General features: G+C 44.5%; 1 protein-coding gene across 1 annotated transcript in view; it reads right to left on the bottom strand.

Annotated features, from left to right (window-relative positions):
- PLB1 (phospholipase B1) overlaps positions 1-14,534 on the bottom strand; it is a 128,945-nt gene that overhangs the window by 12,874 nt on the left and 101,537 nt on the right. The window contains exons 49-56 of the mRNA XM_054162299.1: positions 13,303-13,363; positions 12,556-12,614; positions 9,588-9,646; positions 8,341-8,384; positions 6,279-6,378; positions 4,574-4,625; positions 2,120-2,200; positions 988-1,053 (exon numbers count right to left, since the gene is read on the bottom strand). Of these exons, the coding sequence (XP_054018274.1) occupies positions 988-1,053; positions 2,120-2,200; positions 4,574-4,625; positions 6,279-6,378; positions 8,341-8,384; positions 9,588-9,646; positions 12,556-12,614; positions 13,303-13,363 (522 nt within the window). The remainder of the gene's footprint in view (positions 1-987; positions 1,054-2,119; positions 2,201-4,573; positions 4,626-6,278; positions 6,379-8,340; positions 8,385-9,587; positions 9,647-12,555; positions 12,615-13,302; positions 13,364-14,534) is intronic.

Raw genomic sequence — 14,534 nt, 5'->3', positions numbered from 1 at the left:
GGAGGTCATTCTGCCCCTGTACACTGCACTGGTTAGGCCGCACCTCGAGTACTGTGTCCAGTTCTGGGCTCCTCAGTTTAGGAAGGAGGTTGACTTGCTGGAACAAGTCCAGAGAAGAGCAACAAAGTTGGTGAGGGGTTTGGAACATAAGCCCTACGAGGAGAGGCTGAGGGAGCTGGGGTTGCTTAGCCTGGAGAAGAGGAGACTCAGGGGTGACCTTATTACTCTCTACAACTACCTGAAGGGAGGTTGTAGACAGACGGATGTTGGTCTCTTCTCCCAGGCAAGCAGTACCAGAACAAGAGGACACAGTCTCAGGCTGCGCCAGGGGAGATTCAGGCTGGATGTTAGAAAAAAGTTCTATACAGAAAGAGTGATTGCCCATTGGAATGGGCTGCCTGGGGAGGTGGTGGAGTCGCCATCACTGGAGGTGTTCAGGAGAAGACTTGACGGGGTGCTTGGTTCCGTGGGTTAGTTGCTTGGGCGGTGTTGGATTGGTTGATGGGTTGGACGCGATGATCTTGAAGGTCTCTTCCAACCTGGTTTATTCTATGTATTCTATGTATTCTATGAATCAAGGGGTGGCCTAACCAGTGCTGAATACAGGGGCACAATGACCTCCCTGCTCCTGCTGGCCACAGTGTTCCTGATGCAGGCCAGGATGCCATTGGCCTTCTTGGCCACCTGGGCACACTGCTGGCTGGTATCAACCAGTACCCCCAGGTCCCTTTCTGCCTGGCTGCTCTCCAGCCACTCTGACCCCAGCCTGCACCACTGCATGGGGTTGTTGTGGCCAATGTGTAGAATAGCTCATAGAATAATAACAGCTCACAAAATTGTTGAAATGCAGTGCTGAGGAGCAGTCCAACTCCAGCTAATTCAAAGATGACCTTGTACAAAACAGAATCCCTTACAGTCTATCAGAGGTGAGAAAAACATTAGTGTCCTCGCCAGGAACATAGCTTTGAGGGTATCTTCACAGCTTACCTCCTCATAGAAAATATCCAGCATGTCCTGAAGGTGCTTTACATACTTCTGCACTGAATAGGTTTCCTGTGTAATTTTAAATAAATAAATAGGATCAGCCTTCTTTCAGGACCTAAGTTGAACTCTTTCACCTGAACAAAGGAGTCCATAGACTCTGGTTGCAAGGCAGTCCAAGAAAAGACATACTGACTCAGTGCTCTTTTTCTCTTTGTCAGCAGGTATATTTTTCATATCAAGAGGTTTATTGCCACATGCACACAGGTTATAGAGTGCTCATGTTTCTATGTCACTAGCATATCCCTTTAACGTCCATAGAAAATCCCCAAGATATATGATAGCTCTTGGCAGAGTCTTTGCCTGACAAATGCCTACATAAATCACATTTTTGTGTTTCATATTGTCTTTTATGGGACCCAGACCAGACTGGTTTGCCTTATAAACAGAGTGATACCTTGTTTTTCTAAACTGACAGTCCAGGGAAATTGATATGGAGGCTGTCAGGCCACACAAACCCCAGAGGCAAAACAGTTACATGAACGTAGTTATAGAGGTGTAGCTGTCAGGGCAGAGGCTCTAGGGAGTAGCCTCTAAAGGAAAATGAGCAACACTGAGAACAGTTCCTTGTCATTTCAACAAGCTGAGGTCCAGACTTCCAGCCGGTGCCACAGGAGCCCTTTTGGAGAGTATAACTACTGACAGCTGAAGACATCTTTTTCACTATAAATTGATGTTCTTTCTCTAGGTGTCATTCTGAAGCAAGAATTAGGCATCCTCAGTAATTACTTCTTGGAGATGCTTTCCAGAATAAAGTTTCACTTGTGCCCCCATAACAACATACCTAAGACATCATGCTGTTCTGATTGCTTCATCCTGTTAAACTGGGAGATCTCTTTGGTTTATCCTTGGTGATCTGTTTAATATGGTTCCTAAATAATGCATTACTACAGAGCTACAGTGTTCCAATATTAAAAGCTGTGCACTTGTTTCTGATACAATACAGATGAAAGGAACAGGACTTCTAAGTGCTTTTTAAACAGAGGAACTTTGGCTCAGAGAGAGAGAAAGGTTAAATTTCCAGGGCTGGCCTCTTGCCAAGTGCCTGGATAAGCATACCTAATTTGGAGATACAAACCTTGTCCAAGCAGTACTGGCATAGGTCGTTGCCTCCAATGAGGACAGTGATCAGCTTCCAATCTTCCTTGAAATTAATTTCCTAGTGGCACATAAAATTAACAGATTGTGGCATCCCCTGCTTAAGCATGCAGAGGGAACGTTCACAAATGGGGTTAAAAGGGTTACAGGCAGCATAACAGACTAGAAAAAAAAGGCATGCTGAGTTAAGCTGGCAAAAGCAAAGCATCTGTCCAGGGGGAAAATGTGAACTGTTTGATATTCTGGTTGCAATTCACCTTGACTTTTGTATGGAAATCCACTTCAGCAGACAAGATCTGTCAGCGTAGTCAAGCGTGGAAATGTGTCTGTGGCAGCAAGGGTCCCTAAATAAATGTCAGCTTCAGAACAGGGTTGGACAGGAGAGATTTACCAGCTGCAGCTGAACACTGCAGGCAGTGTGAGAATGAAGCAGTGTGGGAGTGGATGCTGGAGCGACTCAGGGAGCTGTGGAACTGGAATTACTGGGCATCCATGCCAGATGGGTGAGTGTTACCCTATGGCCAGGAGGGGCAAACGGTGCCCCAGGAAACAGACAGCTGGATTAAAATAGAAGAGTCCGGGAGGCTGGTGACTTCACTGAGCTCATATAAGGGCAGCTGCAGCACCCACGTCACCGCAGGCTAACAATAGGAGCTGCTGAGAGCTGGATCTCATCAAAACATTTTGTAACATTCAGTACAAAGAAAAGAATCAAAGGCGGCTATTTTTAGTGTGGTGCATTTACATAACAAACATCTGTAAAAGGATCCCACAAATAGAGGAAGGGCCTGGGAATCACCCACAGGTCTGAATTCTCCTTAACCAGCACTTTGCTCAGAAAGCCTTTCACAAAGAGGAAAAGAGGCAGGAACTTCCCCGTTTTCGTCTTTTAAAATTCATAAAAAGCAGTGAATAAAACAAAGCTCTAGAGCCATGGACTATGTTATTGAAGAGCAGTGCCAGCTGCCTTTACTCTGCCAAATGATGGTTAATGCAGAGTAACTGACAGTGGGGTTGGCATGCAGCATCCACCCAGAGTGCTGGCATGGAGAGACACATGCTTTGACAAATCCTGCTTATTCAGTACCTTCCCTTTCCATTCAGCCTCAGCCAAGGAGCACCGGGCACTCCCATTCCTTTACAATTCCCTGAACCAACAGCTCACACCCAAACAGTCATCCACTCAAATTCAGCCCACACTTGGAGCAGTGCAGCCTTGTTTTTCTCCCATATTTCCTCTCTCCACCCCAAACGACAGCAGCTGAATTAAGACATTCGTAATTAATAAATATTGATAAATACATATGTTGTAGTTTGAGCTGGGTGCCCCCCTGGTGCATTCACTTCCTGTGTCCAGAAGTCCAGCCCAGAGGGATGGACACAGGAAATTGTGTATTTCCTACCATAATTCTTTGCACCACTATAAGATCCAGTGCGGGGTCTGGCACTTCCTCTTTCCTTCCCTCTCCGAGACTTGGTAACTGGGGGAGAGATCTCCCGGCCACGGGCCTGATTGGGCCCAAGGCCACAGGGGGATGGGCAGTCTCAGGCCTGGCCAGCTGAGACTAGCGCAGCAGAGGGAGGGGGAAGAAGGAGCCCTGGGGGTTTTGCATGCACCCTCAGGTGGGGATGGGATCTTTCTTTGTCACTGCGCTTTGGGTTTTCTGTAACATTCACTGCTTTCTATTTAAACTTTCATCACTTTTGCAATCCGTTTGTCTGAGTCGTTATTTCTGCCTGTGGTGGGGAGGGGATCTGCCCCAACCCATTACAACATATTAATGAATAAATATTAATAAACATATTGTTTACTAAACTGATTCACTTTTATCAGTGATTCACCCTTTTGGACCTCTTTGTAGCCCTCAGCGGAGCAGGCAAAGAAATCTGGTTCATAACACTAGATTGCCTACTAATTCCCTAAAAGTTTGTGGCATGTCAGTAATTCACCCAACCACTGGATTAATCTGGACACCAATTAATCACTTGCATGTTCAAAACCAGAGTTTCAGAGGGCCTAATCTCCTGGGAAGGCTTCAGTCATCCCCCTTCCCAGTACTGTCATTTCCCAGACCTGAGAGTGTGATTCACGTTGGTTACCAGGTGCCTGCTCCGGTGACTTTACACTCAGACTTTCTGACCTCCATTCTGAATGCTGCTGCTCAACTAGGAAGTCTTGTGATCCCTCCCAAAACCTTCAGATCTCTCCTCTTCCTCACTACCATCCTTACAATTCCTGGCCACACTGCCTGCGTGGATTCATACAGGCAAATTAATCCCTGGCACATTCATATTGGGAAGCACACCAGAGGCAAGGACACCAACTCTTTTTTTCCACCAGCAAAGCATTCTTCACTACTTAAGCACCTCATTAATTAAAGTCATCTCCCAGTGACCACAGGAGTACTCAAGAGGTGGTCCAGGTTCTACTTACCGAGCTGCTTCTCATTAGCTCCACCAATTTATGTGCTTGGACAGTCATATTGCTGTAGAGGGAGGACAAAAGCATTTTAGAATAGAATAGAACAGAATAGAATACAATGCAATACAATACAATGCAATACAATGCAATACAATACAGTACAATACAATACAATACAATACACCAGGTTGGAAAAGGCCTTTGAGATCATCGAGTCCAACCTATCATCCAACACCATCTAATCAACTAAACTATGGCACCAAGCACCCCATCCAGTCTCTTAAACACTTCCAGTGATGGTGACTCCATCACCTTCCTGTGCAGCTCATTCTAATGGCAAATCACTCTTTCTGTGAAGAACAACGTCTTAGATGCACTCTCTGAAAGTGCATTGTATTCTTGCTCTCCCACTCCTCATTTCAGGGAATTTTAGGATCAATAGAAATCAGTAGATTAAAAGCAATGCCTCAAAAGGACAAGGAGGGACCAAGATCAGCAGCAGTTCCAAAATCTGATCTAAATGGGCTCCAGCTAGGATGGCTGCCAAGTGGCAGGCAACTGGGATGAATTTTTCCCATGTCAGAGTTAGCTTAACTGTGTTTTGTTTGGGGAAAAATCACTAATACCCAGATGCACAGAGACATTTAGTTGCATAACTCACTCAGAAATCAATGAGGGAGTTAGGTGCTTACACAGAAGCTGGGCACCTAACCAGCCTCCCCGATCTGGCCTTAAATTCCCACAGCTTGTCTTATGGCTGGAAGATACTGCTTACATTGTGGAACTGCCAGGCTGGGGAGCCTCAGTCCAGCATTCAACACCTACAGGCCAAAGCATAAACCACACTGAGACACCAGCTGGAAATCTGAGCTCTCGATATACTAGAAAAAGACTGTAATTGAGCTAATAAGCCCTGCCTCTCTCCAACACCTGCACATACACAGTTACATTATTTGAACTCCCAGAACCTACACTGGTCACCCTGAGTCTTTGGTCAAGGCACCCATCAAGAACTTAGTAGCTACACAAGCTTTGCTAGCTATCCTGAAAACCAATTACAACCCAAATTTAATGACTGTTACAGTAGTCACAGAATGTCTTGGGAACAAATCCCATGAGTATCCACAGAGCAGGCACAGCATATGTAATACAAATTCTTACACATTTTGGTTCTTCACAGACTAGTAGAGTTTTTTATTCATGAGGAGAAAGGAATTAATTCCCAGCTGCATCCTTCTATGTATTGCAAACACCAATCTTTTTAAATGCTATTAAGGTAGCAGTGGGCTTCTGTTTGTTAGTTTGAGGCACATTTCCCAGAACTCAAGAAATAAAAATGAAAGATGCTCACGCTGCCTTTTTTTTTGTTTCCATTTCAGATATGGCCTGACCATGAATCAGAGCCTTGTATGCTAAAGGCTGGACAGAAAAAAGTACTGGTGGAATTAGAAGTATAACTAAGACATTGGCTCAGAAAATCTGAGCAGGAGGAAGAAAGGGAAGGATAATGGAAGGAAGTTTCTCTCTATCTCTAACTTAGAAAGCAACACAAATAAATTCCCCAAATACTGCATCAAAGAAAGCAACAGATCACAGAAACATACTCACTACAAGCAGGCCTTCAGTACTAATTTAACCTTAGTATACCCTTCAAAGATCATCTGCCAATCTGTTACTTCTCACCCCTTTCCCTTTTCTCAGATGTGACTGTGCTTACCGTGCTGTGGCCCCTCCTTCTGCAACATTGAATCCAGCTGTTTCCTTAGAGTTGCCAGTGGAGAAGCCAAAGAGGTTTGGACTGAATTTTTTCAGGATATCTTAAAAGAAACAACACAATGTTTAACTCTCCACAGTACAATCAGCAGCACTGTCTCCTGCAGAACCACAAGCCAAATGAGTGGTGGGAATATCGACCTGGCTTTTCACCATGACCTTATAGACTAGACTAGACTAGACTAGAATTAACCAGGCTGGAAAAGACCTTTGTGATCATCGAGCCCAACCTATCACCCAACACCATCTAACCAACTAAACCATGGCACCAAGCACCCCATCCACTCTCTTCTTGAACACCTCCAGTGATGGTGACTCCACCACCTCCCTGGGCAGCACATTCCAATGGCCAATCACTCTTTCTGTGAAGAATTTCTTCCTAACATCCAACCTAAACCTCCCCTGGTGCAGCTTGAGACTGTGTCCTCTCATTCTGGTGCTGGTTGCCTGGGAGAAGAGACCAACCCCAACCTGGCTACAACCTCCCTTCAGGTAGTAGTAGACAGCAATAAGGTCTCCCCTGAGCCTCCTCTTCTCCAGGCTAAGCAACCCCAGCTCCCTCAGCCTCTCCTCATAGCGCTGCGCTCCAAACCCCTCCCCAGCTTTGTTGCCCTTCTCTGGACACCTTCCAGCAACTCCACATCTTTGCTAAACTGAGGGGCCCAGACCTGGACACAGGACTCAAGGTGTGGCCTAACCAGTGCTGAGCACAGGGGCACAATGACTTACCTGCTCCTGCTGTCCACACTGTTCCTGATCCAGGCCAGGATGCCATTGGCCTTCTTGGCCACCTGGGCACACTCCTGGGTCATGTTCAGCCTACTATCAACCAGCACCCTCAGGTCCCTTTCTGCCTGGCCACTCTGCCCCCAGCCTGTAGCACTGCATGGGATTGTTGTGGCCAATGAGTAGAACCCCGCACTTAGACATACTTGCTGTGGAGAACCTAGTTACTGTCCAAACTTGAGCACTACAATTATTTCTCCTCAAGCCCTTGAGGAGTCAGGACCTGGCAGCCTAAGAGATGTGCAGGTCCCAGACAGCTCACTGATCTTGAATTTAAGTGCCAGAGTAATCATGGTTACTTTCCTTCATTATCAGGAGCATTTGCTCCAGATAAGGCCCTCTGCCTCCCGCTCTTCCAGCTATCCATCAAGATAATATTTATCACCAAGAAGTGAATTTTATTCATATTTCTAGGTTTCAGCAAAACCTCCAGCAAGGAAGCATGATGCCTGAAGGCTGCTATTGTTGCTGTGGTTGTAGTGATGTCTGAAACCTCTTGATGGAGTCTCATTTATAATGCATAAATGAAATGTGCCTTGTATTTTTCTTTAAACACGGTGATGTGCATGGTACAAGACAAAAACATACCAGATTTTATTCCCAACAATGTCAGATATTGTCAGACTGCTCCACAGCATGGATCACAGATAGATGAACCATTGTGAACCAAGTCCTACCAGTTTATAGTCACACTGACCATTTAGTGGTTTCTATGGCAACTACAGGCACCAATTACATGAGGACAAGAAATTGACTTAGGTTTTTTTTCAGTGCAAGTGGCAACTTGAAATGATCAGAAGGAACCACAGCCTTGTCAGCAGTCCTAGCTAGATGGACCACTAATTGTTTCATAACCCTTCATTTGCCCACAGTCATTACAGTCAGTCACCAGAAAGTACAGAATGAAATACGGGAGGAGCAGGTCAGCCATGAACTTCTGTCACCTTCAGCACTTTTATTCCTAATCACATCAGTCAGAAGGACAACACAATCACATGCAGATCCCATGATGTGGAAAGGCTGAATGAACTTCACAGCTAGTCAAGTCAGTCTGGGTTTCAGCTGTGAGTCACACACTGATATCCACAACAGATAGGCATCCTTCACTGTTCACAAGGAAAGCATAACCATTTCCAGATGCTTCCTAGCATCCACCTAGACTGCTTTCAGAGTAATACTCACCTTTTGTTTTTCTCTGAATAATAGAGAACAATACTCACTGGGTAAAGTAGTGTGGGTCTCCAGGGTCCCATCACCTCCAATACTACAAAGGGAAAGAACAAAATCACTAAAAAGAGTTAATCCTGCAACCATCTGTCTTATTGTCACCATATGTTGCTGTAGCATCTCAGGAAGGGAAAAAAGAAGACTAACTTCAAAGAGGACTTAGGAGATAAACCACAAGAATTCAGGGAAAGTATTGAAAGTAGATTTCAGTACTCCCACATCACATTAAATCAAGCAGGGCATCAGCTGAGATAGAAGCTGTGCCTCCAGACTGGAAATAGAAGCTGGGCTGCCCATCATGGAAAGGCATATTTCCTCACCAGCACTGCTCCATGTGGCACTGGTGTGCAGTTATGCATAGATGAGAGACTGTATTAAATGCTCATTAATCACCTATCTGGGATTCTACAATGCTGATTATGAAAAGAGCCTCTGCCTCTATCATTCAAAACTTGACAATGTTAACAGCCAATACATTCATATATCACTTCTGGCTGCTCCTCCTGTAGCTATCTACACCTGCAGATAGGTACAAGGGGAGAAGAAAGGATGAAGACAAGAATGTATACATGCACACAGGTTTAGCAAGCATACTTCTGGCCATGCAAAGCAGGCAGTTTCCTTCCATTCTAGCATGGATATTGAGGTTCACATCCACTCTGACATTCTTTCATTGTCCACAACAGCAAAGATGTTTGGGGCATCTTACTTGAGTACTCATGCAGTGCTCTCATCATGTTCATGCAACCCACACTCACTCAGACCGTCTAACATTAAACACTGCTTTAGATAATCACAGCAACAGCAACATTTTGAATAAATTCCAGAGAGACTAGCAAGAGGCTAAGAGAATCAATTCAGTAATGAATAATCCAGTGCTGTCAGATACACAGGACCATGCCTGTAACAGGTCTCATTTTAAAAAAGGCAACAAAACCCCTACAAAAACAACCACCGCCCTCCTTTCTGCAGCCCCCCCCATCTGACCCCTCCATCCCACCCCCACTAAGGATCATTTCCTTTTTTATTCATTCCTGACTCTTCCAATTGGCAAGCAATACTTGCTCTCAGCATCCTACCCCTGCATTTACATAACTACATAACTACACAATCAGGTGACCCACACTTTTAACTGTGTCTGTGGAGAGAACAAAAAGGGGAGAAAACAAACCCAAAAACCTACAACATCAGCAGCAGCAACACAACAAAAAGAGAGAAAATCAAAACTGAGAGTTTTCACCTCCAGGAAAGTCCCCTCAATTCAGTCTGTAGGTCATTTGGTTTGGCTCCTAATGCAGTCTGGAAAGGATGAAAAGTATAATGTATGAAATACTAGATGAAAAAAAGTACTCTAAGTTTAAGCAAGACAGCTATGGTGGTTGGAAAATGCTGCAGCATTTTGCTAACTTTACTCTGCATTCAGCCAAGCTTTTGCAGTTATCTCAGTGTTATCATAAATGGTCCATGTCTACATTCACCACCATGCACTGGCCTCTGGGCAGACCCCCATCTCTCATGCTTCACATCCACAGGCTTCTCCTTCTGTACAAAAGTATCTCACTTAGCATAATGCAGAGGATCAGAGAAAATACAATCCAGTCAGAACACATCAGGCCTTCAGTTCAAAGAATCATAGAATCAATAAAGTTGGAAATGACCTCAGAAATCATCAAGTCCAACCTATCACCCAACACCTCATGACTACTAAACCATGACACCAAGTGCCATGTCCAATCCCCTCTTGAACACCTCCAGGGATGGTGACTCCACCACCTCCCTGGGCAGCACATTCCAATGGCCAACAACTCTCTCGGTGAAGAACTTTCTCCTCACCTCCAGCCTAAACTTCCCCTGGTACAGCTTGAGCCTGTGTCCTCTTGTTCTGGTGCTGGTAGCCTGGGAGAAGAGACCAACTCCCTCCTGGCTACAACCACCCTTCAGGTAGTTGTAGAAAGCAATAAGGTCTCCCCCCACTGAGCCTCCTCTTCTCCAGGCTAAGCAACCCCACTCACAGGGACCTCTAGCAAGGTCAGCACCCTGACTTTGCATTCAGGACAGCAATAGTGAAAATAAATTCTTATGCAGCTTTATAGTTTCTCAGTGGTTTCACTTAATTTTGTATTCTTCATAAAGCTATGGTATCAGTTCAGCCCTAAACACTGGTTGCATTCAGGGCTCTCATGGGAAATACCAGGAGGAAAATCAATGCCTCAGTGCACCAAGACAGATCTTTGCTGCTGCAGCCCCTCTGTGTCAGGGATGGTTAGGCAGTGTCAAGTCCCCACTGCTGCTGACTGTACAGCCCTTTGTGTGTGTGTATGTGTATATAAGTGTGGCAAATACTCTGCCACTTTTTCTACCTGCCCCTAGCAATAAATCTTTTAATAAAATCCCCAACCACATCTTGCTGTGGTTATGGCAACTGATAGGAATTGCATGAATAATGGCACTGTTGAAAACTGCCTTGCTCAGCACTTGAGACAGGGACTTCAAGCATAAGAGCCTGACCTTTATGACTAGGGCTCTGTGAGACATTTTTGTCCACTAAAAGATTCTACATTTTAAAAAGAAGAGGTGTGTGCTATTGTACAAGTCCAGCACTAGATGCAAGGGACGGAATCAAGCAGTTCATTTCAAGAGTTATGGTAATGGATAGGAGAGAGACTTGTGGGTTATTACTGAGGTCTTCTGGGAAAAGCTGGAAATTCAGCAGTGGGGGAGAAAGCAGGATTACATCGGGTCAAGAAAAATCAGCTTTAGAGGTGAAGACATGCACACCTGCCTGTAAACAAGCCTGATCACATAAGGGCTTCAGGCTGTCCAACTCCCTCTGAACCCTTCAGGAGCTGAAGCTGCTGGAATGAGCACTGGTTTGGTTCAGGAGTTAAAATTCATGGGAACTGTTGACACGAATGTTTGCTTTCATCCCATGCCAGAACAATTCTGCAGTGCTGTGTGATTCTGGAACTTTTTCTCAGAAAACCTCTGTGCAGGCCTGCAGTATTCCCTGCTATTCTTTTTCTGTGCTTACGCTTCTCAGTTTGCATTTCTTGGTACACAAAATGCATCAGTTTAACTGGAAGATGCCTAAACCAGGAAGCAACATTTGAAAGCAAAAATCTGAAATACAGAAGTACCAGAATTCTCTCATCTTGCAATCAATTATTTCCACGGGATTTTTCATCAATGTCTAAAATTACATGAAAGATGCCAATTGCTTGATCTGGGGTTCACGTCAGAAAAGACTTCCTGTAAGGTGGACATTTCTCTTTCCAAAAATACTTGAATAAACTGTGTGCTCCAGTTTCTTTCTGGCCTGAACAGAAAGGGACCTGGGGGTACTGATTGACAGTAAGCTGAGCATGAGCTAGCAGTGTGCCCAGGTGGCCAAGAAGGCCAATGGCATCCTGGCCTGGATCAGGAACAGTGTGGGCAGCAGGAACAGGGAAGTCATTTTGCCCCTGGACTCAGCACTGGTTAGGCCACCCCTTGAGTCCTGTGTTCAGTTCTGGGCCCCTCAGTTTAGGAAAGATGTTGAGTTGCTGGAAGGTGTCCAGAGAAGGGCAACAAAGCTGGGGAGGGGTTTGGAGCAGAAGCCCTATGTGGAGAGGCTGAGGGAGCTGGGGTTGCTTAGCCTGGAGAAGAGGAGGCTCAGGGCAGACCTTCTTGCTGTCTACAACTCCCTGAAGGGAGGCTGTAGCCAGGTTGGGGTTGGTCTCTTCTCTCAGGCAACCAGCACCAGAACAAGAGAACACAGTCTCAAGCTGCACCAGGGGAAGTTTAGGCTGGAGGTGAGGAGAAAGGTCTTCACAGAGAGAGTTGTTAGCCATTGGAATGTGCTGCCCAGGGAGGTGGTGGAGTCACCATCCCTGGAGGTGTTCAAGAGGGGATTGGATGTGGCACTTGGTGCCATGGTTTAGTAGTCATGAGGTCTTGGGTGACAGGTTGGACTTGACAATCTTTGGGGTCTCTTTCAACCTTATTGATCCTATGATTCTATAATTAGTTGGATTACACAATTCCCAGTATCACTTCTATCCCTTCAGGCTATTTTTTTGCAAAGAGACACAGGTAGATGAGGTTTGGGTTTCTTGTCAAGCCAAAACAATTTGCTTTCTATCTGATGATACCTGACACAACCACATCTAAGCAGAATTTGACAATTGCTCTTCTCATTCTCAGAGTGAGAGAGATACAGTAGTACTTACAGTCAGGGAATCTCCCAATGCACCTATGACCTTGATGTCAGCAGGTTGTAGCTCATGCACTAAAAACCAGTAGGAGCAAAGAAAACAAGATTATTGACAATTGACACAAAATACTGTTTAACAGAATAAAGATACAAGTTTTTAGTCCCAACCTGATGGCATTTTTACAGACTTTTAGGGAGAAAGAGCCTCAAGTTCTGTGTCAGCTAGGCAGAAGACATAACTTCTTGCCTTTCCTTGCAACAGTGTACTCAACCAACATGGAAATAAATGGAATTTAAAGCATCTTAGGAAAAAAAAAGTAAAAACAGAGTAGATATCATTAGGCACACATTCAATCTCTGTTAAACTAATCTTTGGGTTTGGGTTGTAGACCAATATTCCCTGTTAGCAATCTCCCCATAAAACCTTCCAACAACACACAGTGTTCCTATTGTGCTGCTTATCAGAGTAGGCTCACCAGGTAGGTTTAACTTGCTGAGCCACTAACCTATGTAAGTGATTTTAATCTGCCATGTTGCTGAAGACAATAGTTATGATCACATTTATTCACAGAGGACACATCTGCTGTGATATAGAACTTACTGTGTATGGCAAGACAAACTTTCTTCCTCTGCTACTAAATATATGTCAGCCTTTATTGTTTGTTTTCCTTCTAGGATGTACACTTCCAAGACCTTGCTGTTTTTAAAAACAAAATGTGAAATCTTTCCTGCTTGTGATTTTAGCTTAAAACCTCTTCCTCACCTGATGTTGGGACATGACTGGATGGAGCCCGTTCAGAACATGACAGGTCACTGCCCCAGTTCTGAAATGGCAAATTATGAAAGCATTCACCTTGAGGTTAGAAGATAATACAGAATTCATATAAGGTCTATTTGTACAGTCAAAGGCAAATCCAAGTGAAGACACAGATCCTGGTTTTCTGCCTACATAGCTCAACAGTCCTTTCCTCTTTGTGAAATGCTGTCCAAACATCAATTACTTTTGGTGACATGTTTGTGCCAAAGCATAAAACTTTTACAACAGCAAAACTTTTCATCTAGCAGTAGTGCTTACAACAAAGTTCCATAAAGAGGATTATTTTCTATCTTCCTCTACAGCCTGGAGGTTTTGTCCATGACCTAGAAGGTGAGGTGGAGTCCCCAGGTCTCTCTATATGAAAAACCCAACAACAAAATCCTCTGCCAGGTTATGATATTACATTAATGAATTTTATTATTATTTCCCAGATACTTTGCTAAAATCCTATTATTTCCCTGGAAAGCCAAAAAAGGGCTTGCTTTCACTGAACATAAAATCTGAAAAGGAATTCTGAAGCTTCAAAAGATTAGTAAAGAGGACTGTTACCTTCTAAATAATTAGACTTTACCATACATTTGCAGGTGATAAAATAGCTATAATGTTTATCCAACCAGCTGAAGAAATCAAGTGAATCACCCATCGTGGAAGCCCTTGGTTCACTAGCAAAGACAGCTGATGAATGTGCCACCCATGCATTTTTGGTAGTGTGCAACAGTATTAACTAAGAAGACAGTGAGGGGAAAATTGTGATTGTTGTAATGGGCAGTTCCTGCAAGAGCAAAGATATTTGCTTATGCTAATCTAAAAGTCAGGTCTGCTTGGAGTGGGAGATTAGACAGGAAACGTCCTGGGGTCCCTTCCACCCCCAATTATTCTATGATTGCACAATTCTACCATTCAGAGAAAACCAACATGGACCAGTGCTCTTCAGAAGCATGGTTAGTGGCAAAAAATCATTCAGATAAATTAATCTGTTCTTAAAAATAGTATAATAGGCTTTGCTATCAGTCACCAGTACTCACACCTATACTCAGCACTGGTTAGGCCACACCTTGAGTTCTGTGTCCAGTTCTGGGCCCCTCAGTTTAGGAAAGATGTTGAGTTGCTGGAAGGTGTCCAGAGAAGGGCAACAAAGCTGGGGAGGGGTTTGGAGCACAGCCCTGTGAGGAGAGGCT

The sequence above is a fragment of the Dryobates pubescens genome, chromosome 6 (genome assembly GCF_014839835.1).
Source record: "Dryobates pubescens isolate bDryPub1 chromosome 6, bDryPub1.pri, whole genome shotgun sequence".
NCBI lineage: Eukaryota > Metazoa > Chordata > Aves > Piciformes > Picidae > Dryobates > Dryobates pubescens.
This window is presented reverse-complemented; position numbering and strand designations above follow the sequence as displayed.